Below are 27,045 nucleotides of genomic sequence, written 5' to 3'. Positions count from 1 at the left end.
GTTTAAAAAAAATATTCAAAAGTTTCCAAACATTTTCGATATTTTTTTAATTGTTTAAAAAAAATAGCTGATCTACAAGCTCGTAGCTCGGAGCTTGTAGATCTGCTATTTTTGAATAGCCAACGTATAAATGGATAAAGTGGTTGAAATGATCATGATGCTATATTAACAAACATTTTTGGGATCCCCTGGAACCCCCCCAAGGACCCCTGGGGGTCCCTGGACCCCACTTTGAGAACCAATGATCTACACTAACATTATGAAGAGTTTAATGACTGTTTTCTTTCACTATAGTGACCAACTATGACAAAAGATTAATTGACTATAAATAAATCAATATAAATGTACTTCATTCATGTAACACTGTGTACTAATGACAACTAGATGGCGTCCTTGTATCGGAAACAGAACCACACAAGTTGTAGCAGAAGAGAAGCTTGTAGATCTGCTATTTTCAAATAATAATAATTGTAGTGGAGTAAAAGTATTTGGAAATGTATTAGTTACTTTCCACCACTGATCAGTATAGTGATTCATGAGAGAGAGAGAGAGAGAGAGAGAGAGAGAGAGAGAGAGAGAGAGAGAGAGAGAGAGAGAGAGAGAGAGAGAGAGGGAGAGAGAGAGAGAGAGTCCGTGAGCCAGGACCCCAAATATGGGGTCATCAGTACCATACCATCTGGGGGGAATAATTCTCATAGTGATTTTTGGGTAGGTATACACCCCTAGAGCTAGGAAAAATGTGATAGCCTTGCATCGGTGGTAGCTATCTGTGTGTTATCACTCCTTTTATAACCACAAGCCAAAACACAGTTTTCAAAATCCGAATGAAGCATTCTACTTCAAACTGATGGTTCTCTCTTATTATTGACCCTCTCTCTCTGAAAAATGGTTGGGATAAAGCTCAGACTATATATTGTTCAGAAATGTTGTTAAAATTAGCATATCTAGAATATTTTTCTATTACAGGCAGTGACAACATAGTGACTATATGTGACATAAGATGTACTTCGGTTTTAATGAAAGATGGAACACAAAGGGCTCCTTCGTAAATTACCTAAATATTTAAAACCATGTTTACATACATAGATTCTAAGGAAATTTATTATGAAATTCAATAAACAGAATATAGTGCAAGTGTGTAAGAAAATATCCAAAATGGCCACTAAACACACGCCTGGCAATTTTTAACTTGTAATCCGCTTGTCTTAGAATACCTCTGTGTAATACCTCTTTTTTTAGGGTTTTCATATGTGTAGAATCCATTCCTGATTTTTTTTAATATCAGGTCAATCATGTCAAAGGTCAGGTCAAGGTTAAATTTGACCTCTGGGAGAACAACAAATGGAAACAACTTGATGAACTTTCATTCAATTTGTTTTGTGAAAAGTGTCATTAACATGACACAAGAACTGGTATTCATAATAACCTGAATGTAAAATGATATAATCTAACGGCAAATATGTATTTGCAACTACATCTGTATTCTCCAACCCACATCCTGTTCTACCTCATCCTTACAAGTATCCTCCTTATTGACATCACTCCTCATCTGTAGCATGAACATATCATCAGTAACCATCTTCACCAGAGCAGTTACAGTACATCAGTGATGTACTTCTCACTCTCTGTGCCCTACATTGATATTGCACCATGTCACATAGCTCTGACGGTGCTGGGTCACCCTTAGCAATGACAGGAACAGGAATATCCTGGATCTCCCATCCAAATTGTGTGACATCAAACGACTTGTCAGGTGGAGCTTGGTGGTCTGCCACTTTCCACAACATCACTTGTAAATGAGCCCACATGTGGTGCAACAGGTTGGTCGGTGTTGGAGGAAGGGCCATTGACTTGTGGCAACCACCTCACCCAGCACATCAGGGTAGCCTGGGAAGTTCCCTGCCAGCAAAGTGTTGTGTGCTCTGATCTTGCCTTTTCCATACATATAAGACTGTCCCATCACAATGCTCCATCTGTACTTTACACTGTAGGTCCACCTGATACACCCCAATACACCAACAGGACAAGAGCATCAGTTAAATCACTGAGCATGTGTATCACACCCTTTCCAGAGATGGCTGCATCAGGGATATAGGAAATCATGGTGATGTCTGCCTCATCATGACTAAATGCAGTATCTATCGTCAGCACTGAAGGTGTACAACATGCTCAACGGCTTCTGCTTAATGTTCTTACTCTTCATGATGACATCTCATGTGGGTGATCTTTCTGTGTGTGTGTGTGAGGATAAACCCCAATATTTTATGACCAAGACACAACAGTGCTTAAACTCTCCCTCTACTGTTTCTGCACATTTTGGGGAAGGCTTCAGTCCACTCCACTCACATGCATCATGACAGCATCTTTCCTGATCGTTATGGCAGTCTGCTCCCCAGACTGGTGAGCAGAGACAGTGATCCAGAATCCATCATGGTGCTGACAGACAAGGTCTAGCTTAGCAGCCTCTATGGCATGGAGCACATGCATCTTCGGCAGGCACTGGGTTAGATATCAAGCACACTGCACATGGCCAGCACGGAAGAAGTGCTTCAGTCATGTGCTTCATGAGAGAAAAGGTGAAGTTAATGTCAATGTGTCTCCCTGCACATTCAAACTGGTGGATGTGAAGTGTAGGAAGAAGTTGTCTACCCACTGTCAGCCAGTAGGATGGAAATGCGCAGTGTCCAGGTAGGCTACTGCTGTATCTGTTCAAATGTCTTTGGCCAAGTTTAGAGAAACCACTTCAAGAGTGCTGCTGACTCAGGACTGACCACTGAACTTGCCTGTCATGTTCTGCAACCACATGCATTTCCACTTCCAGTGCTGAACCTTGCATCAGTTTTGCAATGCAGCTGAAGAATGACTGTATAACATGCATCCCACCGGGATGCAGAATTACATTATAGAGCTTTTCTGGCTGATTCCATACCTGCAAGGTGTCAACAAACGGCTCCATGTCAATTGTGAGGTGAATAGGGCCTACTGTACATGTCAACCAGTGACCATATCTGCTGCCTGCTTGGACACCTGGTTGGACGATAAGGTGCGAGAGAGACCTTGACCTGACCTTTAGCACATAGGCCAAAGACTGACCAGCAAGTGAAAATATAACAGTAGAAATAGATTCTACACCTATGAGCGCCCCCCCGCCCCAGGTCCCCATATGAATCACCATAAGTTCACAGATTCCCTCACACAACTGCAATATTTTGTTGTTTTTAACATAATCTAGTACAATGGAACATCACCATGGGATGGACACCATCTTTGATTTGGCAATAAATAATTAACTGATGGTAATTTAACTGATTCAGCCATATTTCTTGAACCCTAAAACCTAGTTTTAGACACCAAAACCACCTTTCTAGGTTGAACAGTATCATAAAGCCATTTAAGCTCATGGCAGTCATATTGGACGCCATCTTGAAAATGATGGCTTTACGAGAAATATAATTTCTTCGATTTTTTTGTATGTTCTTAAGCATGCCTAGACTCAACTCAACTCAACTCAAATTTTATTTATAAAGCACATTACAATGACCAAGGCCAACCAAAGTGCTATACAACACATCAAAACAGCAATGTTACAATACGTACGGTGCAAATATAAAATACAAAATACAAAATGCAAGCGCTGATTAAGAAAGGGATAACAAGATAGTGAGGTAGAAACGATAATTATGGTGTAGTTGTTTAACTATTTTCAAAAGCCATGGAAAAGAAATAGGTCTTTAGTAGAGATTTCTAAATCGTACCAGAACCAATTGAAAAACCTTTTGTATATTTTTTTGGGGGGGGTTAATAGTATGTTTTCATAGATTGACCCATGTCATTTTCGCCTAGTGTTATAAAATAAAATGCATGATAGCACCCATAAAGCTACCATTGGTGCAAGGCTATCACATATTTACTAACTCTAGACATGCATACCTTGACAAAAATTACTATGAGCATTATTCCCCTCAGATGGTACTGACCAACCCCCCTGGCTCATATTGTGAAATAATAGGTTATATTTATATTACACACCGTTATTCACCTGACATTCATCTCCGCCCAGCAGGTGGCAATATATCCAAGCTCAACTACATGTATTTAATGATCCCATAATACATAGTTGGCAGAGGCTTCTCACCATGCAAACAATTATTCCAACAGTGTAGGCCTAGCTAGAACATTGTAACAGCTCAAATAGCCTATATAAAACCCACCTATTCTCTTTGGCTTTTAATGTCACTGGATCCTTTAATGCAGGGGTCTTCAACGTTTTCAGGCCAAGGACCCCACCCCACCCTGCTTCCTAGGGCAGCGTCAGTGAAGTTTTTATTTAAGGACTTTAAAGCCCTTTTTAATACCCCCAAAAAAGTAAGAGTGAAAATAAAAACACAATCACTGCATCCAAAATAATCAACAAACTATAAAAACTGGTCAAACATTAATTGGCCAAATTGTCAAATAATATAAGAAAGAGGCAAACATTTTCAAAACAGCCGATCTTCAAGCTCACAACGTCTCAATCTATATTTATAGATTTATAGAGTATAGTGTAAACCTTTATTCTCACTGATCACTGATGTTGTAGTTTTAGTTTTGTGCCACTAGAGGGCAGCCTGTACCTATCTACCACAGACAGGTGTGTTGCTTTACATTAGAACGTGACTGTGATATGAAATGACTAACTTGTTTTTTTACTTGTTGGTGTTGTAATATGTACATGCTCGTTGCCGAGGAATAAAAAAATAAAACAACTGAATCTATATTTTAGGACAATAAAGAGTAAAAAACAAACCAATTATAATCATCCTCATCTGAGGAATGCACCTTTATTTCACTTTTCCTTCTAGTAATTAAGTGGATATGTTTGATGAATATAAATTTGGGTTTAGACTATGTTCCAATCACCACTACATTATGATAATATCTGTGGCCCCACTCATAAAATCAAATATTATTTTCTGTAAAAAAAAAAAAACTCACTTCCAAGTAGGGCATAGATATTATGCTCTACTATCAATAGCCGCAGTGGTGGAAAGTAACTAAGTACATTTACTTAAGTACCCTACTTAAGTGCAATTTTGAGGTATTTTTTACCTTCCTTGAGTATTTCCAGTTTTCAGTACTTTAACTTCTACTTCACTACATCTCAGGCAAATAGTGCTTTTACTCCACTACAATTATTTGACAACTTTAGTTACTAGTTACTTTTCAGATGTAAATTATGATATTATGAAACATACGTTAACCACTTTAGCCAAAAAAAAAAAAAATCATAAAAAGTTCATACTGTAAACTGTTATTTAATTAAAGCATTTGCTTCATCCCATTTGAAAGGATTTTAAATACAAGTAGGCTGGATATACAGTGCATGAAGACCATTTAACTCTTCCACAGGCAGCAATAGAAAAAGTGCATCATATAAAAACGGTACAAACATAAATAAATATATCGATATATAAAATAGAAGGAACAATAAATCCCTCATACTGTAAGTTCATAGTAGAAAAAAATACACAGTATGTTTGTATCCAAAATCATGTACAAAAAACAATGTCCATAAAATATTCAATTGAGAGACATAAGGTGGAGGATTGGAGTTAGGCTGAGGAGAGAAGGAATGTACTGAATGTACTGAATGTACTGATGTTCCATGCTAGGAGCGACAGAGGACATTTTACTATATAAACTATACAGTTACACAGAAGCCTTGGGAACCTATGGTTCCTGAGCCATGTGGCCCATAGATCAGGAGCCTTGTTGCGTGTCGTACTCAACATCAGCAAGAGTACAGACGTTACCAACAAGAACCTGTATGAGGGAACACCAAGGGTGAGCGAGAGAATAGCAGCCAGGAGAATGAGACTACAGCAGGACACTGTCTGCCAAAGACATCAAGAGCTGCCAGCCAGCAAACTGGTGATGGGCAGTGGTGTAAAGTAACTAAGTACATTTACTTAAGTATTTGTACTTTACTTGAGTATTTCCAATTTACAATACTTTTACTTCTACTCCACTACATCTCAGAGGCAAATATTGTACTTTTACTCCATTACAATTATTTGAAATCTTTAGTTAGGGCGCGCTCCCACCGCACTTTTATTTTACCTCTAGGGCGGAATCTGCCAATGCATTGTCAATGCAAATGTGTGGATTCTTGGAAAAAATCCTCAAGACCATGAATCCACACATTTGCATTGACAAAGCATTGGCAGATTCCGCCCCAGAGGTAAAATAAAAGTGCGGTGGGGGCGCGCCCTTACTAGTTATTTTACAGATATAAATTATGATATTATGAAACATACATTAACCACTTTAGCCGTATTTTATACCTAGGCTATTTGAAAATAGCCGATCTACAAGCTCACAACGTGTCGCAACGCGACGCGTTGTGAGCTTTTAGATCTGCTATTTTCAAATATTTTAGTACTTTTACTTTTGGTACTTTAAGTACATTTTGATACCAATACTTTTGTACTTTTACCCAAGTACATTTAGAATTCCAGACCTTTTCTTGTAACAGAGTACTTCTACATTGCAGTATTGATACTATTACTTAAGTAAAACATTTGAGTACTTTTTCCACCACTGGATGTGGTTCACAAGGTCGTCCCACACTAACATACTGGACGTACTCGAGAAAGACGCAGGAGTGCAAGGCACATACATCTGACCGACGAGCTGGTCAGATGTATGGAGAACCGGGATGACTGGAAGCGACGATGGAGGGCTCGTCTGAGGCCGACCTAGATGCTAGTATCGGTATCGGTGAGTATGCCAGTCTATGCCATTCTGATAGCATGTCATTTATCACATGATGATACGTAATTTACAGTCATCAATTATTTTGTATTTTGAACACTTCACTTGATGTTGCACACAACTGTTTTATATACTCTTAACTGTACTATTTAAGGCGGTTACACACCGGCGAATATGCGAATATACGCAAAATTCGGACTCGTTCCGAATAATTAAAAGACGCTTTTTTCGCTTCGCGAAACTGGTGTGGAAGCTTGCATTGACTTTATAAGGTTTTAAAAAAAAACGTATTATTCGCATGAAAAAAATCGCCCCGGTGTGTAAGGACCTTTACACTGTTATTTTGACTAACTTGTAGCTGCACTTCACCCCCAAAATGACTTTTTTTCTATGGATTAGTCACCCCATGGAGACTTGAATTCATGGATATTGTCTTCTTTTTTTGTCTCATTCCTAAGCCAATTTGATGACCGGCAGCAGTTTCGGTAGGAGACACAAAGAGTCTACTTTGTATCTCCTACCGGAACCACTGCCTACCGGTCCGCTGTTCATCAAATTATTGGCTTAAAAATATGCAGCAGACATTCAGTCTTCATCCTCCTCGATGTCCATCCCTCTAACCTGAGCTGCATCAGAATAACGTGTGGTTGTGTCCGTTGAAACCGCAGCCACAGGGCTGCTGTTCCAGGGCATTGTCTTCAGATCAGGAAACAAGTCTGTTAGTTTTGGTTTTTGTAGCAGAGACAGGAATGCCCTGCAAGTTGTTTCTCCCTTTGAAAGTATTTTGTCCACAAGTTCACTAGCTGCCTGGGACGGGGGAGAGATGCTCTTCAGGTTGTCGTACTGGAAGTCCACCAGTAACTTTGCTTGAAATACCCACTGGATGACATGTTTAATTTCTGCCACGAGGATAGCTTGAAGATCTATCTTGTGTTTTTTGATCAGGTCTTTAGCCGTCATCCCTGGAAGAAAAGGGATAGAATTATACTTTCATTGCTCATGAAACATTTCCTCTGCTCCTCCCTTGCGATGAAAATGTCCTGGACTGAAACCAGTCTTTGTAAACACTGTGACGTGAACCATCATATTCTGTAATATTATAAAACGATACCGATATGGACTGCAGATTCCATTCACATTAATGCCATTTATGATATGTAGTGATGTTTTTCAGTACTACACTCCACTAGAGAATTTTCACTGCCACCACTTAGACAAACAGACAGACAGACAGACAGACAGACAGACAGACAGACAGACAGACAGACAGACGGCTGCTAATGCAGCTTGGGATGGGATCATCACAACACATGCACCTAAACAACTTTAACTCCTAAAAAACAATCTTTCAGAGGCCATGGACTGTTGTTTTATCAAAGGTTACAGTTGTCACAAATTCATTAATCTCATGAGTAAGGACATGTAAAATCACCTGGCTCCTGTAGGAGACAACATCTCTTACTGGGAGTTTCTTCCTCTGATGCGTCACATCTCTGTGTTCTGCCTGTAAGAGAGATGGACATTAATTACACTCTGGTGGTAAGAGAGATGAACATTACACTATGGTTGTAAGAGAGATGGACATTACACTATGTTGGTAAGAGAGATGAACATTACACTATGGTTGTAAGAGAGATGGACATTACACCATGTTGGTAAGAGAGATGAACATTACACTATGGTTGTAAGGGAGATGAACATTACACTATGGTTGTAAGAGAGATGGACATTACACTATGGTTGTAAGGGAGATGAACATTACACTATGGTTGTAAGAGAGATGGACATTACACTATGGTTGTAAGAGAGATGAACATTACACTATGGTTGTAAGGGAGATGAACATTACACTATGGTTGTAAAAGAGATGGACATTACACTATGGTTGTAAGAGAGATGAACATTACACTATGGTTGTAAGGGAGATGAACATTACACTATGGTTGTAAGGGAGATGAACATTACACTATGGTTGTAAAAGAGATGGACATTACACTATGGTTGTAAGAGAGATGAACATTATACTATGGTTGTAAGGGAGATGAACATTACAATATGGTTGTAAGAGAGATGAACATTACACTATGGTTGTAAGAGAGATGAACATTACACTATGGTTGTAAGGGAGATGAACATTACACTATGGTTGTAAAAGAGATGGACATTACACTATGGTTGTAAGAGAGATGAACATTATACTATGGTTGTAAGGGAGATGAACATTACAATATGGTTGTAAGAGAGATGGACATTACACTATGGTTGTAAGAGAGATGGACATTACACTATGGTTGTAATAGAGATGGACATTACACTATGGTTGTAATAATAATAATAATAATAATAATAATAATAATAATAATAATAATAATAATAATAATAATAATGTTTATTGTCCCCAAGGGGAAAATTGTCTTCACAAGGTCTGTTCGTTAAGACAACAACAACATAACAACATAACAACAACAAAAAAGATATCACAAGACAAAGACCTGAGGTCCCCACTGTACACAGAAAACCCTCCTATGGACGGGGCAGTTGGTTTAATGCCGCGATGGCTGAGGGGACAAAACTCCTGCTAAAACGAACCTTTTTCCACTTTAAGGTTCTGTATCTCCGACCAGATGGCATGAGGTGAAAGTAGCGATACAGGGGATGATCAGTGTCATTTGTTATTGAAAGTGCTAAGTGTGTGATGGCCTTATTGTTCATATCAGCAAGTGTGGGTATGGGAAGTCCAATGATTTTGGAGGCAATACGGGTGATACTGACTAATCATAAGAGAGATGAACATTACACTATGGTTGTAAGAGAGAAGAACATTACACTATGGTTATAATAGAGATGGACATTACACTATGGTGGTAATAGAGATGAACATTACACTATGGTGGTAATAGAGATGGACATTACACTATGGTGGTAAGAGAGATGAACATTACACTATGTTGGTAATAGAGATGGACATTACACTATGGTGGTAAGAGAGATGAACATTACACTATGGTGGTAATAGAGATGAACATTACACTATGTTGTAAGAGAGATGAACATTACACTAGGGTTATAATTAGAGATGGACATTACACTATGGTGGTAATAGAGATGAACATTACACTATGGTGGTAATAGAGATGAACATTACACTATGGTGGTAAGAGAGATGGACATTACACTATGGTTGTAAGAGAGATGAACATTACACTATGGTGGTAAGAGAGATGGACATTACACTATGGTTGTAAGAGAGATGAACATTACACTATGGTTGTAAGAGAGATGGACATTACAGTCTGGTTGTAAGAGAGATGGACATTACACTATGGTTATAATAGAGATGAATATTACTCTCTGCTTCTACAATGCAGACAATACTATTATATCACACAACATTAAACTAATGTATCATGCTTACGTACATAAAGTCCTTTTGCTTGGCCTTTTCTCTGTGCTGCACACCAAGTCACCTGACAAGAAAACAAAAGATAGGCGTCCTTATTCAGAAACGCACTGCAAAGTTACATAATTATATACAGTATAGCACAAATAAACAGAGACATTCAAGTAGACAGTAAGAACTCAAAACTGTCACGATTGAATAAAGCGGCGTGAACGATTAATTGATGTCGGATGTGTGCCGATATTCACGAAGGCACACATTCTGTCTGTCTGTCTGTCTTTCTGTGGGTTTAATGAATATTTAACCAAAGTATTAAGAGCTTGTGACTAAACTACACTGGATTCCCTGCCACATAGGTTATTTGTCTTCCATTAACTGAAAAGTTACGGTTTCGGACATACGTAGCCTACTAGGTTTCTGCCCAAAAGTGACAATATTTATAGCTATTCTGACCCATCGCTAGTACATACATACTGTACAGCTTTACCGTTTGGAGATGTTAGGTCAGGTTTCGAACAAGCAAGGACACAGAGGGCATTTTAGAACCGAAGGGGATGCATGCACGCGTGCGTTTTCCCCCCCGGGTGAGTTACTTTTTTGGGGGGTTTTGTTACTTTAATTCGGTTATTTCGGTACAAAAATGTACTCCATGAAGTGTAGATGTCGGATTTTTTCTTTCTCTTTTTTCTTTATCCCTAAAGTGGGGGGGGGGGGGGGGGAGGGGGTATCCCTCCCCCAATGGAACTGAGTATATCCAAACCAACAAGATAATTAGATTAAATCAAATTGAGGATTTCAGACTTGGGATTACTGCATGACCAGGTGTTCATAAATCAGGCAGCCGGGCCAGTGCAGCAACAACTTTCTACACACAGCCTCTCCACTAAAATCATCGGCACTCATGGCAAGCGCAGCACCGCATGGACAGCGCTGCTGTTCGTAATAAATAAATAAATACACACACACAGGCCCACTCAATTTGCATACATTTACGACCCAAAGCTGTCGGGCCGGGTCAGGTTCGGGCAGAATTTGAGACTGTATGTAGATATGTCCAGGAGATATTTTTTGTTGTTGACAGTACGACCTATGATTCAAGAATTATAGTGTTATAGATACAAAAAACAGACGGAAAAACGAACAGGGGCAAGAATGTAGTCTCCGGCCTGGCGCCGTCCATAGACAATAAACAGATCTACAAATAGACAGATGACTGTGTACATTGATACCTTTTAGAATGATTGTAGACCATACAGTATCGCCTGTACCACTCGCTTTAAGCTGAAGTTGAAGCATGAATTTGATGCAAGGTGGCTCCTCATACTGTACTTCAAAGAAGCCTTTGAATAGCATTTCTTCCAGCGTGAACACCAAGCTCTGCAAAGGCACATAATATGAATGATCAACTTACATCACACATTCATAATAAATACATACAGTATGTGGTAATAGCTACACACCTGAGGATCAATTCGTACTCCAGTTTGGTCGCTCATGAGATGGTACTTATTCATCTCTACGAGTATACAGTAGGGATTCTTCTCAACTCTACCGAAACGCTTCGTAGAGCTGAGCAAATCCTTCTTGATGCCCTGCGACACAAAAGGACACCAACAGGTGGACAGGGTGATGGTGGTTTGGGAAGGAAGAGAAGAGAAAAGGCAGAGAAGGTAGAAAAAATCCAGTCAGTTCCTTCCATCTCAATATTGAAGAACATATTTGACCCAAAGAAATATAATAAAGTGAATCAAACAACAACCCATTCTTGAGAATTGGGACAAATCATGCCCTACCAAAACATTGTACTGGTTTCCTTTTTCTACATCTAAACTTGCACTCAAAAAAATCCTTGTTTCAGACAAGGATTCACAATTTCAAACATTTCTTTTTTTAATTTTTATTGAAAGCATACAAAAAACTAACCATGTGTATTGATAACATAGGTGTACAGTACTATTAATATAATCTTTGTTTAAAAATGTGTTTATTTTGTAAACGTTTTTGCCCTTTAAAGTTGTGTACAAGATCGCTGTCAACTCTGTTAGATTTCTACAAAAACATAATTTAATCCGGCATAAACAGGTTTAGCTATATCCTAGGGTCCTTGTTTTACCTGGTTTAAAAAGGCAGGAAAGCTGCGGAAGCTCTGGTAAACTTTCAATTTTTTGATAAATGCACTAAATAATACTACTATCTGGTGTGTTCCAACCATAACATGTCAACCCTATCAGTCCTTCTAAATCCAAACCAAATAAAAAATACGTTTTACAATGTGTAATTCTATTAGCATTAATAGAACTCTATGCAACTTTGAAAAAAGAATTGTCAACTCACTACGACGTGTGGAAAAAAACAAAAACAAACATTTTGTCAACTCGAAAACTACAAACTGTGGGAGGTTGGCCCATTACATGGTTTAATAGTCAACACTTTGATCTTTTAAAATATCGTTTCCCAGCTAAATTGAAGAATATTAAAAACATAAAAATAAAGGTGTTATCCCAATTCTCAAGAATAGTAGTATAGTCATTTAAATATTGATAACAGCTGCTCATTGATCACTATGATCAGTAGGTAATTAAAGCCTATACTGTGCTCAATGGCTATATCCATTATATATAGTTCCATATATAATGGAACTATCTTTTAACAATTTTCACTTTTCAGGGGAGCTCCATCGCACTCATTTGTGCTAAAATTGCCTATGGCTCCAAGAACTCTAAAAATGTAAATGCCATGATGTTGTTATGATGATTAAGAAACGAAAAAGGTAAAAAGGTTACACTAAGCCAATACTAAACTGGAAGCACAAAGGCAATCCTTCTGTTTCCACCTCGGAACAATCCTCACCTCAACATGTGACGGGCTGTTGTTGGGGGCGAGGTAGATACGTAAGATTAGAATCTCATCATCACTGCTCAGATCCTTGTAGACCAGCACCGCTCCGTGGTATTGGTCCGGAGGGGTCTTCAGGACGATGGAACCGACAGGTGACAGGGAGGACACCGACCACTTTAGATGGCTACCAGAGTACTCCACTGGCTCAATGACAGGATCCTCACCAGTGACGTGTAGGACACCAAATACCTTCTCCTTGTCCAGGCCTGTGTGAGGACAAAATGCATGGAAGCCAAAAAAGTGTGAACACAAACAACAGTGTAACAAAAATACTGCTGTAGGATACTGTGGTTTGGATTCACGTGTTCAAAATATCGAACATGGAAGATGTTTAGCTTTACAGCCATTAAATATCTATGGTTAATGTATATAGATGCTGTTAAGAAAGCGTCTATATATTCTCACCAGCCAGGCACAGGGAGTGGGGGAGCTGGATGGACTTGAGGGCAGATTCATCCTTAGGGACCGTCTCCACGTTGAATATGGATCCAGCGATCATCCAGGGGTTCTGGACGAACCTGCCGAACTTGGACCAGGGCAGGACAGAATAACCAACCACCACTCGCTCCGACGCCTCAAATATCAAGCCTGTCAACACACATTCGAATGTCCCTTCTGCTTCCAGCTGTGCCCTGATGCACGCACGCACACGCACACGCACACACACACACACACACACACACACACACACACACACACACACACACACACACACACACACACACACACACACGTAGAATGGGTCGAATGTCTATGGATATCTACTAAAATAAAGTGTCCTGAACATTAGCTATGTCTAATTTGTGTATTTCTAATAGTCAATTACAATATCATGTGTCCTGTTCTTCCAGAAATAACACTGCTCCAATGCCATGGAAATACATTTTTGGTTGTGTTCATGTCATGATGAATTGGTCTATAATGAAAGCAGATGACAGAGTGATGTTCAGACTCACTGATAGCGTCCTCTGGAGAGTTTCTCAGGAATTATCTTCTTACTGCCGTAGCTCTACCAAGCAAACACACAAAGGAAATCGTTTAGGATCATTAACAGACAGAAACACGAGTATCTGCTTTGAATAAACAGACCTGCTGGACGTGTTGGCATCTTTCACAGCATGATCTTCTGTACACCTCATCTGGAAAAACAAATAACAATAGTTACACATATTATATAGATATTGGGTGGTGATAATAGATATATTATACAGTATGTTCCCCACTGAAAACTTCAACTCCATGCAGGACCAGGGTTTAACTAAGTATCAGAGTCATCAAACCAAATCCTATCATGATAGGATAGGGGCCAACCTATTGAGAGGTGATGTGTTCCAGAATGTGATTTTGATTTGTCATTCATTCATTCATTTCTCACCTACCATTATCAGAATCATCCGGGTCAGGTGTCATGAGCTCTGCAGGAAGACATTAAAGAGAATAAATATGGGTATATAGTAGTAATATAGTAATCCTTTATTTTGTGCAGGCAGACCAGGACTGAGAGATCATTGTGCGTGTGTTGCCTCAATGACTGGTTGGTCTCTGTGACCACAGCTTGCCACATATATAAACATATTAATCTCCAACATGGTGGTCCTCAGCTTCACAAGTCTTCTCCTCCCTGGATACCTCAGCTTCACTAGTCTTCTCCTCCCTGTCTACCTCAGCTTCACTAGTCTTCTCCGCCCTGTCTACCTCAGCTTCACTAGTCTTCTCCTCCCTGTCTACCTCAGCTTCACTAGTCTTCTCCTCCCTGTCTACCTCAGCTTCACTAGTCTTCTCCTCCCTGTCTACCTCAGCTTCACTAGTCTTCTCCTCCCTGTCTACCTCAGCTTCACTAGTCTTCTCCTCCCTGGCTACCTCAGCTTCACTAGTCTTCTCCTCCCTGGATACCTCAGCTTCCCAGTCCTAAACTGCCTTAATCTTCTACATTGTTCCCTTGTCAAGTACAAAGAGTGTTGACACTCTTCGTAAGTCAACATTGGGAACACAGCAACAGAACAATGCTCGTCAGTCAGATATAGAGATTCTACCAACCTGTTCACATACGTTTACTACTATCTTTTTTTTTTCCCCAAACATTTTTGTCCCACGATTTTGTAACCCCATTTTTTACACCCAGTGCCAATTGTCTATGTAATCCTGGGCACTACCTTCCCTCTGCCAACCTAGGGAGGCCAGGGCCAAGCTCATGCCTCAATGCATGAGAGCCAACTGACCTTAAAGGAGAATTCCAGTCATTTTAGATGTTTGCTTTGATGTGTTGCTAATCATTTACCAACATACAAAGGGCCGTTGAATTTTTCCAGAGAAGCCCCTGTTGTCCATTGTGGAGACCCCTTCCACTGGCATAATGGAGTAATGTGGATAAACAAAAATCGCCTATTTTAGCAGCTCCAAAGTTCTTTTTTTTTCCAATAATCCTCATTATGCAGTGTACTGACACTCATACATACACTGAATGTCCCTTATGAGCTGCCGTTCATGCAGAACGACATGGAGCTGGTTGCTTGTTTCTCTCACAGAATCTGGCAACACCGAGGAAGGGGTCTCCACAATGGACAACAGGGGCTTCTTTGGAAAAATTCAAAGGCCCTTTGTATTTTGGTGAGTGATTGGCGACACGTAGCGAGTGGAAGGAACACGTTATTCCAATCAGTTCCTTTCCCCTCCATCAGGCGCCCCGGCTGGCCAGGGGGAGGCAGTATAGTGACCAGGATTACTACATGTTTTTGTGAGGGTACCTACCCTAGGGGACACGGGAAGAACATGCAAACTCCACACAGAAAGGCCCTTTCGCCAACCCCACTTAGGGTATGGGCACTGATGACGCGGAGGAGAGAACACGCCCCCAGCGCCCACAGTGTCCCCTGCTGGAATCGAACCCAGGACCTTCTAGCTGTGAGGCGACAGGGCGCCCTGCCCCCTAGCCGCGCACGGGCTCTAGTGAGGGCTCGCTTATTTTGGGGTTACAAAATGGTGGGATAAAAAATAAAAAAAAGGGGGTCCGCGGACCCCCCCTTGGAGTCTTGGGACCCCTGCGAAACATTGCTGACCCCTTCGGACCCCAGCGAAACATCGCAGACCCCTAGGGGGTCCCGCGAAACATCGCTGACCCCTTGGGGGTCCCGCGAGACCCTTGGGGGTCCCTGGAGACCTACAGACACGGCGAAGGAAAGCAGAAAACTGTAAAGCCACAGCCACGCATGCAAGAGGTTGCACATGAACTCTGCAGCCGCACTGAGGCGCTCCAACACAAACACTCTGACATTAAGCTTCACACAAGAAACATCAGCACCACACTGCTGTTTGTCCAAAACACACAATATCTCCTCTCCCACCGACGTCATGTGTTGATTTATCGACAGCCGTACAGACTCCATTTGACACATTTTACCTCATCTATCCAGCTCTCACTGACGCTCCCCTAAATCCACTCCAGGGTTTGAAAATACCCACTTCACAAATGACCAATGACCAAAACTCCACTTCGGGATTTCGCAAAGACCCACAAAAGCGTACAGTAGTCTGTGTGTGTGTGTATGTATGGTGCGTGTGTGTTTGTGTGTAGCTCAAGGGCTGTTAGCGTTAGCTCCCCGTAGCTGACCCACAGTAAGGCTCAACTGTTGTTCCCCAGACTTAGATGGAGGCTCTAAAGGCGTGCATTTACTTGCATTAAGTGGCGTGTGCCAACACACAGTTGATGCACGGTTTTTACTCGACACTCGACACTCGACACGGGCGCGAGGCTGTCGTGTAGGCTGGCGGCGTTTTCAATGGCGGGCGCCTCGTTTTCGCTCGACTGTTGTCGGCTGCACTCGGCTCGGTACGGTTGCCAGGACCCGGATGAACGACACAGACGGCCGAGACACGGCCGACCGAGGCACAGGGTCGTGCATGCGCACCATTCCCAATTGTAAGATAGGATTATAAGTAAGCATGTTTAGTAATGCATTATAGAAATGTGGGCTTCATGTAAAGTTTTATCCATGTGTTACCTTCCTCTCCGCTTTCTATCTTCAACATATCCATCCCTAGCTCCATCCAGCGTTCTGATCAGAGTAAAGACAGTGGACAGTTAGTGGATTTGGAGGCTTACACAGGATAAAAGAGGAATATGATCCATGACTCACCAGAATCCTCATCATTTTCTTCCTCTGATGAGCTTTTTACTGACTGCATCTATAATGATGAGATAAAATCATTAAACTTAAACGCTGGCAAGATATGTTCATGAACATACAATTGATCACACAGTCCATAAATGGACTATTTACAGATTTTGGATTTGGCCAGTCTACAAAATGGAAATAAGAATGCTACTATTCAGCATCATTCTATGTACAGAAAGCATTAGATAATTTACAACCTACATTGCAAATGCTTTGCATGTCCTGCATAGAACCACGACCAATTCAACAGGGAAACATGATTATTCATAGATTTGTAAAAAGATATCCATTGACCAAATACATCAGATATCTGACAGGTATTTCATGGACTTAAGAATGATTTATTGTACCTCTGTCTTCATCGGCTTCTCTTCCTTGATTGCATCAGGGAGTTCAGAGGTGGTTGATGAACTACCTAACAAAGTATAGGATACAGTATGAATGCTGCTCAAAACCATGCACAGTACATGTACTTTGGTTGTGTAGTGAAATTCAATCCAAAGTTTTTAATGAAAAAGATAAACCTCCTTGTAGCTCCGCATAATCTTCTAAGTGTGAGATCTAAACTCACCTGCTATATGGCAGGTAGGTCAGAAGATAGTTTTGAGTAAAGTTTAGGGTTTCCTGTGGAAATGCTGAAATGTTTTACCATTGATTGCAGTTTATCCCCTGCTTGCTCAGGGGATAAACTGAATATTGACCAAATCAAAGTCAAAATTCGTGTCAGGTCCTGTGTCTAGGTGAGACATGACCTTTCACACGATCTAAATGTCTCAATAGAAGAGCAGGGAGACAAAATACAACCACCCCAATTATATAAGTTATATTGTATTAACATACTCTACCATACAGATTGTATAAGTTATATTGTATTAACATACTCTACCATACACATTGTATAAGTTATATTGTATTAACATACATTGTATTCATTAAAAAGGTTACATAGTGCCAGCCTTAATCCTAACCGTTCTCTTTGCTAAACATCTGCTAACATTGATCGCTCATTCCCTACCTGCCCATCATCACTCATCTGTTTACTGCAATATAACCCCTCAAACATAGTTGAGATCAATTTACGTATCTGATCACACTATTATCTTGTCCAAAAGAAAAAGTCTATCAGTGACCAGCAAGTATTGATACTAGGCCTTATAAGTCATTATAAATGGCTTTATAACGTGCTACGGTTCTTATTATAAAGTATCCTTAATATTTACGAGTAATTATAACTTTAATTCTCGTATTTTAAGCAGATTATGATGCATTATAAGTGTTTTTATTATGTTTAATAATAGATAGACATGGGCTTCATATAAAGTGTTACTCATTTGTTACCTTCCTCTTCACTTTCTATCTTCACCTTCTCCATTATCTCCGTCATGACTTCTGTGCAGAGAAAAGACAGTTAGTGGATCAGAGGCAGCTTGTAGGCTTACAGGATAAAAGGGGAATGTGATGCATGACTCTCACCAGAATCCTCATCCTCCTCTGATGAGCGTTTTACTGACTGCATCTAATGAATTAATGATGAGGCAAAATAAACAAAACTTACATTTTAGTTCATAACTAAATGTAATATAAATATTTCCAGATTTTGGATTGAGTCAGTCTCAGAAATGAAAACTAAGAATGCTAAGGCATCATTTTATGTACAAAACGCATTGGATAATGTACAGCCTACATACAACAACGATATGCATCATACAAATGCTTTGAAGGTCCTGTATAGAACCACAACCAATTCAACAGCTCACATGAAGGGAAACATTATTTATAATTAGGTAAATCACTCAACGCCATTGACCAACGACATCAGATGTCTGATAGGTATTTTATGGACATGCACTTTTAAAGATTGATTTACTTCTGTCTTCATCGGTTTCTCTTCCTTGATTGTATCAGGGAGGACAGAAGTGGTTGAACCAACCTGCCCCTCTTGGGGCAATGATGAAGTACCTAAAAAATTAGAGGAAGACTGTGGTATGACCATTTCAGAAATGGGACAATAAAAAATAAAATGTATTAAAAAAAATCAAAATAGCAGATCTACAAGCTCACAAATGCGTCGCGACGCATTGTGAGCTTGTAGATCGACTATTTTCAAATGGCCAAAATGTATATAGGGCTTAATTGGTTAATGTATGTTTTGTAATAATAATCAAAATCTACAAAGTAACTAGTAACTACAAATAATTGTAGTGGAGTAAAAGTACAATATTTGCCTCTGAGATGTAGTGGAGTAGAAGTAAAAGGACTGAAAATTGGATATACTCCAGTAAAGTAAAAAATACCTCAAAATTGTACTTAAGTACAGTACTTGAGTAAATGTACTTAGTTACTTTCCACCACTGCTCAGCAGCATCTTCTAAGTGTGAGATCCAAACTCACCTGCTATGGCAGGTAGGTCTGAAGATAGTCCCAGTTTTGAGTAAAGTTCGGGGTCTTTGATCTTGAGGTATGACATCATTTGTCTACTGGCTTTTTCTCCTTTACTCTGCACTATTTCAACGAGCATGCATGCCATTTCTGATGTCTTTGTCCCAGTCCCAAGTATCCAGTTCTTGGTACATTTCTCTTCGCCAGAGAAGATTTCAACCTTTGACAGGTCATCCATGAGATCTATGAGAACTGGTGCTGATAAAGTCTGTATGAATGGAGACCAAACCTGGGAAAGCTTGATGCCTAAGAAAGATAGATCAAACAATGGTAAATATAGGTTAAAATGTGTCACGGTTCGCTCCTCGGGCCGTGGACTTTGACTGTATTTCTCAGCCCTTGGACCTTTTCTGCCCTTATAAGGTCATGGACTTATTAGGACTATTATGTTATATCTATATTTGTGTTCTGTTACTCTGTTGTTGTTGTTGCCCTGCTTTTGTGTACCTTTATTTTGTAGTATTGTTTCCTGTTCTGCTTAGTTACTGTTGCCTGTCTTGTCTCACCTCCCGTTTGATTTGTCATGTTCTCCTCCTGTGTCCTCTTAGTCCCTCAGCCTATCCCAGTGTTGATTGTCTGTTGAGTTCACCTGTGTCTTATTATTTCCCTGTCTATTTAACCCCTGTGTTTACACCTTGTTCATTTTCTGCTGTTGCGTGTAGTACGTCTTCGTTTTCAGTTCCTGTTTGGTCCTACCTTATGAGTTAATAAACCCTATAAACCGACCTGTTCAGCCTCTGCCTCATCCTGCACTTGGGTCCTACAATCTGCCCTGACTCAAACCGTGACAAAATGTCTGTCGCTGTCACTATTGTAAAGTCAATACTTTCACAAATCGCTTTGTTTGTTCATTTGTCACATGCAAACAATTTAGTGTTCATATTAGATATGAACACTAAATTGTTTGCAAAGGTTAAATCACATTTTGATTCAACCTTTGTCGTTGTGAAAATGACATTTTTTACATTTTTGACAATCACCAAATAAGACCCCAGATTTTCAGATGTTTAGAACAGCAGCAAACTGGAACCAATCCTTTGTTTTTTATAGGACAGCAGTCACGTTTGTTTTCACTTGTACATAACTGCATGACAGTAGCATGATTATGTCAAAATTAGATCATAATCCTAGTTCCAGTGTATTTAGTGTAGTGACTTTTTATTGACAAATCTAAACTCGGATACCTTCCAGAGTCTGCAAGACCTCGCTCGGCAGGTCATCCAGATCTTTCAGAAGCATCCATAAGTGATGGGCCGTTGCCTCTTCTGGCCGCTGCCGGTCCTTCCACTTCAACAACACCATCAGCTGCTGCATGGTCGGGTCCTGCTCTTTGTCAATCTTCTTCAGGTCTGTGGAGCTCAGACCAAGATGGACGCCCAGCGGCCTCCATTCCTTCCCCGGCTGTCTTGCAACCTGGAGCAGCTGTTTCTCAGTGATGGCCTGGCCAGGGGACAGGGCTGTTTGAGCTTCCTCTGAAAAGAACATGCAAAACGCCCCACATGAACAGTTTTACCTTAAGGGTAACACTAGCTATGCCTACCATGTCTATGATGCATTATGAACACACAGTACTTATAATGTATTATAAACTGCTTGTAACACTGTATAATTATAGTTATAAGAACTCATTAATGCTCATAATGCTTTATAACTATTATCATAACACATTATAAAGCATTCTATAATGACTTATAAGGTCAACTATAATAATTGTCTCTTTAATATTTTAAAGCACCAAATGACCACTTATAGTGACTTATGCCAGTATAATGCATTTTAATAATGATTACAATGTGATGTGATTATAAAGCATCATAATTTCCAGCAGAGTATTTTTAAATAATGAAAAACAACAAATTGTTACTGAGAGTTCCAGACTCAATGTATAAAGCTAATATAACATTAATACCTAAGAAAAACAAAGATCCGGAATTATGCTCTTCCTATAGGCCTATTAGTTTACTTGGAGTAGATATGAAAATATTATCCAAGATAATAACTCAAAGACTAGAGCGGGTGATGACTTATGTGGTGGATATAGACCAAACAGGTTTTATAAAAGGGTGAATGTCCTACTACAATACAAGAAGTTTATTCAATATTCAATATCTTAATCACTTCCAAATTCCCGGGGCTATCGTAACGATGTATGCCGAGAATGCGTATGATCGTATTGAACTTGAGTATTTATTTGAGATAATGAAGAGATTTGGATTGTGATCAAACTTCCTGGATTGGGTCAAATTGCTGTATATGTGATGCCTACTGCCTCTGTTTTGACAAACAGAAAACCTATTGTTACATTAAAGGTGTAACAATAGGGTCAAAACAACACAAAATATTATTATACGCGGACGACGTCCTTTTGACTTTAACAGACCCAACTAACTCAGGGGAGCGTACTCAAGTTCCCTCAGCCCTATGCTCCCTCAGCCCTATGTTCCCTCAGCCTTATGTTCCCTCAGCCCTATGTTCCCTCAGCCCTATGTTCCCTCAGCCTTATATTCCCTCAGCCTTATGTTCCCTCAGCCCTATGTTCCCTCAGCCTTATGTTCCCTCAGCCCTATGTTCCCTCAGCCCTATGTTCCCTCAGCCCTATGTTCCCTCAGCCTTATATTCCCCCATCCCAAAATAGACCCTATGTTCCCTCAGCCCTATGTTCCCTCAGCCCTATGTTCCCTCAGATTCATTGGTAAAATGGGGTAATTTGATCTTGTCTGTCATGAGATATTTTTTAGCAAGATACCTAAACAAGTGATAGACATATTTTTTTACATGGGCCATGGAACCGTTTAAAATCCTACAAATGGAGTGTGACAATAGACATGGCATGTCACAAAAGGTTACATTTTTTATATCTCAAAAATGTGTGGACAGGTTTATACATAAAGGTGCTCGAGTTATATTTTCTTGCTAAAACAAAATGTTGTTTTTTAAAGGTTAAAACACTATTTTCTGACAATAATTGCTATAGAGTGTTTGTTCAGTAACAGGGGTCTCCCCATCTCTCCAGCTCTTTAATAAACAGAAAATATATTTTCAGGTGGGCTACCAATTTCACCCTACCAGGAGAGAGAACCCATTTATCAGCTTAAATTGTATTCTTATTGTTCTTATTGTCTGTGCACAATTGCATATACATAGCATCACAAATAATCTAAAACTTGTTTGAACATTCATGCAGTCATGTAATTATGAGAAAAGTAAACAGGTTATCTTTTCTGCAAAAGGAAACCTGCCTTGGATCAAGACTGTCATACATTTATTTTTATTGATTATGTCAATTGAGTATCTATGACAGCCTTCCTTGGACACTTCCCCAAATAGTGTTTGGAGTTCCGTGTTTAAGGCCCGTACATCTCCATAAATAATATAAAGTGCTCACCTGGTAAGCACTTTATATCATTATTATTATATTACCCCTACAGTAACAGGAGGGATGTTCATGTACAATTCACCAGTGAACTAGAAAGGATAACTAAAGTCTATTTACTTTGCTTTATTGGCTGTTAGATTAGGTCAATCATATCAACACTGTTTAATAAATGACTATAAATAAAGTCACTCATACACAGAAAAGTTTGACGAGTTTCCACTGTCAAACATCTATGCCGAGGACACAAACTAACCGGCGCAGTGCTATCTACAGTATACTCATTGTCCCATGATCTATTGAATATATATATATATATATATATATATATATATATATATATATATATATATATATATATATATATATATATATATATATATATATATATGTATATATATAATTGTCCCCTCCATATTTTTTGTCTCTTTTATAAATAAGAACCGAAAATGAATTGGGGAAAAAAGCTCTGTGTCACAGTCTATTCACAGTGTCTATTGAAATGACAACGAACACAGCCATAAAGGAAACGATAAGGAAGCCATAAAGGTATCCTTTAGCGTTAGATACACACAAACTTTCTGTGTAGGAGTGTCTTTATTTATAGTCATTTATTAAACAGCCAATAAAGCAATGTCAATAGACTTTAGTTCTCCTTTCATCATCCCTGTTACTGTAGGGGTTGAAGGTATATCGGTATATCAGTAAAGTTGGATTTTAAAACTATTTTGTTACATAATAAGCATCTACATGTAGCTATTATACTTGTATGTCAAATATGGTCTGAAGAATCAATAGAGAATTCTGGAAATTTTAATCTGGAAAGTATGGAATTTTTAAATGGAACATGTGTAGGAACCCCGATTATAAGTGTCACTGACGGCCGAGATTTCTGACTAATAACATTAATAGTTGATCGGAGTGGGACACTTTTTAAACATTTAAATATTTGGGCTTTCTGTAAGGTATTAACACATTCATTGCCAGGTATTAATTAATTAATTCATCGGCCACTGCCAGCGGTTTTACCTTATTTTTTTTTTAAATAAGCCTGAGGGAACATAGGGTCTAAATTGATATGGGGGAACATAGGGCTGAGGGAATATAGGGCTGAGGGAACATAGGGCCTAATTTGGATGTTTTTTTTTTGTTAGAGATTGAGGGAACATAGGGTTGAGGGAACATAGGGCTGAGGGAACATAGGCATGACCCCCTAACGCAGTACCAGCTCTCATAAAATGTGTCAAAGAATTCGGAACCATATCGGGGTACAAGGTTAATTTGGAAAAATTTGCCATTGACGAGCTATGGACAAGAGGAACCAGACTTTGTAAAACCATTCCGGTGGGCCCCCACAGGATTCAATTATCTGGGGATAAAGGTCACGCCCAAGGTTGATCAGCTGTATAATGAAAATATCAAACCTCTGATAAGACACCTTAAGGAAAGAATGACAAGATGGAAAAACCTCCCTATATGCTTTCTGGGTAGAATTAACCTTATAAAAATGACAATCCTTCCTAAATTAACATATCCATGTTCTATGCTCTTTGTGATTTTGATATTAGACCCAATGATATTAGAGACATCAATAAAGAAATGTCAAACTTTATATGGGCAGGCAGGAAACCCAAAATTAAACTAGAGACCCTACAACTCCCATGAAAAGGTGGATGGGTCTACCGAAGGTGGAAAATTATGTGCGGTCAATACATGCCAGAATTATTTCTTTATGGGTAACTGAACAAAGAGGATTACCGTGGTTTGAAATAGAGACATTTATTTGTAAACCCTTCTCTCCAATTAATGTATTAAATAAACGATTGAGTGAATTACCACACATAGCTATAGACAATCCACTAATAACTGATGTAATCAAAACTTGGAATAAATTAAGGAAAATATTTGTAGCCCAGTGATTAGTTAATGCCCTTAGCCCTTATTCTAATACATAGAGTTTAAGTCATTCTAAAACAGTTGACTAAGTTAAAAATGTATGCCTTTAATAAATAGTTGTCGAGTAGTCATGTAAAACAGGTGTGCCAGTGTTACTGGGTTTACTGAGCAAAGAGTAAACTAGATAGTTAACGAGGTAATTGATGTTTTGTCTATGATGTTTTTCATTCTGTGTGATGTATGATCAAGTGTGTGCTGATTGGGGATTTCTCAATTGTAAGAGTGGGGAGAGGAGAGATATTATAAAAGAGGGATGATTGCTGAACAGTATCACCTGTATCACCTGGGTGTTTGTGTTTGACCTGACACAGGTTGGACTATACCAGAAGCCAAGTTGAAGCCTGCTGCTAGTATGAGGCACAGTGCCTATTTATGCCTGTTTGTATGGCATGAGTGAGTTATAAAAAAGTCAGAGTGAGTTGTACAAGTGTGTTTGTGCTGAGGGAAAAAGTCAGTTAGTCGCTCAACACGAGGACACCATTGCTGATTTTTAAGGACTGTTTGGAGTGTATTCCTGACGAGGATTGTACCTTCCTGCTGTCTGCTTCACCTCACAAAACATTGTCACCTCACGAACTATTCTACAGAACAGAACAAGAACTGTGAGTTAAAGACTTTTGTGCGCTCGTTTGTCAACAAGGACAGAGGACTGAGGACTCAGTCACCCATCGCCCCATCGCCCCACCATCACCACGATCAGGCCTGCAATGTTTGTTGTTTTGTGTGGATGTGTGCGTGCACGTGTGTGGGCCCACTGTGTATTTAAGAGTATTAAGTTGATCTGTATTTGCTATTTGAGTAATATTGATAGCCTGTATATTTTGGTTTTAAGTAAGGTAACAGGGATTTTGCATTAAGAAATGTAAACATTTTGAGAGTTGGGTTTTGACTTTAATGTGTGAAGACAATTAAGGTTCTCACTCTACATCAGGTAGAGTTCATTTGATTTCATAGGGTTAAAGGCCTAAGGCCTACTGGTATTTTCTACAAAGGTTTACCTTCTGTACCATTATTTTGTGTTGTATGTCTATTTCATGTTTTTATTTCATGTTAACTTTAAAAAAGGGTAAAACACATTCTGTACAACCAACAACCCTAGTAAATTTGATTTACATTTAAAGTGTTGTCTGAGATCATTCTTTAAAATATGTCTACTGTCCAGTTCATCAGCCTTGTGGTTTTTAATATAAAATTTAGGGTTAGAAAGTAAAAGGTAACGAACTCAAGTCCCCCGTTTATTCCATGCAACACGGTACCGGGGTGCTACATATTCAAAGAAACTATTCATTTAAATATGCTTTCAACCTTGGTGGATAACCCAGACCTATCAACTGAGGTGTAGGACCCAGTCTCAACACATGGCAAAGAGTAGGTATAAAAAGGGTGTATGATCTTTTTGATAATGGGAATTCTAAAACATTTGAATCGTTGAAAACTCAGTATAATATTCCCACTAAGGATTTGTATAAATATCTACAAGTTCGAAGTACCTTTAATGTACCAGTCGATTCGTATCCACTAGAAATATTTTTTATGGACCAACAGAAACAGGAACATTTTGTATCAAAGTTCTATTCTGAGCTGCAAGAACTGAATCAGAATAGACTTTCCCATTTGAGAGCAAGTTGGAGTACAACACTCAATGTGACAATAGACAATAAGATATGGGAAAGAATCCTGCTGTTGCCTTCCAAAATATCAATATGTAACAGATACAGGGAGATGCAATATAATATCGTACATAATGTGTACATATCTCCATATACGTACAGTAAATATACAGCAGGCGTCTCCCCAAACTGCCCTAATGCAAAACATCAGTTGGAACTAGATTCCACTGTCTATGGGAGTGCAAAGTATTCTGGAAGGCAATATGCAAAGAAATCAGCAGGGTCACAGTTGACCCCTAATCCCCTTGTATGCTTATTAGGAAGTATCCCAGAATCTTTGAAGGTGCATAAAGAAATAGTTAAATTCCTTTTAATGTTAGCTAGGAAATCAATAATGACAAAGTCGGTTGGATATGAATCTCCATCTACTCAGCTGTGGAA

At 39.3% G+C, this 27,045-nt stretch overlaps 2 protein-coding genes across 2 annotated transcripts in view; one reads left to right on the top strand and one right to left on the bottom strand.

Annotated features, from left to right (window-relative positions):
- LOC308097871 (histone H3.2-like) overlaps positions 1 to 27,045 on the top strand; it is a gene marked incomplete at its 3' end in the record, with an annotated part of 294,931 nt that overhangs the window by 96,269 nt on the left and 171,617 nt on the right. The gene's annotated exons all lie outside the window — the stretch shown is intronic.
- On the bottom strand, positions 7,336 to 17,104 carry LOC308098904 (uncharacterized protein). Its single transcript, XM_080447370.1, has 11 exons — positions 17,053 to 17,104; positions 14,434 to 14,469; positions 14,144 to 14,193; positions 14,011 to 14,063; positions 13,460 to 13,686; positions 13,007 to 13,260; positions 11,617 to 11,748; positions 11,386 to 11,533; positions 10,176 to 10,223; positions 8,189 to 8,260; positions 7,336 to 7,718 (listed from the first exon to the last, which is right to left on the bottom strand). The coding sequence occupies exons 1-11, from the start codon at positions 17,096 to 17,098 to the stop codon at positions 7,342 to 7,344; spliced, it is 1,443 nt and encodes a 480-aa protein (XP_080303496.1). The 5' UTR covers positions 17,099 to 17,104; the 3' UTR covers positions 7,336 to 7,341.

This window comes from Gymnoscopelus braueri, assembly GCF_963280865.1.
Source record: "Gymnoscopelus braueri genome assembly, chromosome: 13".
NCBI lineage: Eukaryota > Metazoa > Chordata > Actinopteri > Myctophiformes > Myctophidae > Gymnoscopelus > Gymnoscopelus braueri.
The sequence above is the reverse complement of the archived record's forward strand: the minus strand, read 5'-3'. Positions and strand labels throughout refer to the sequence as shown.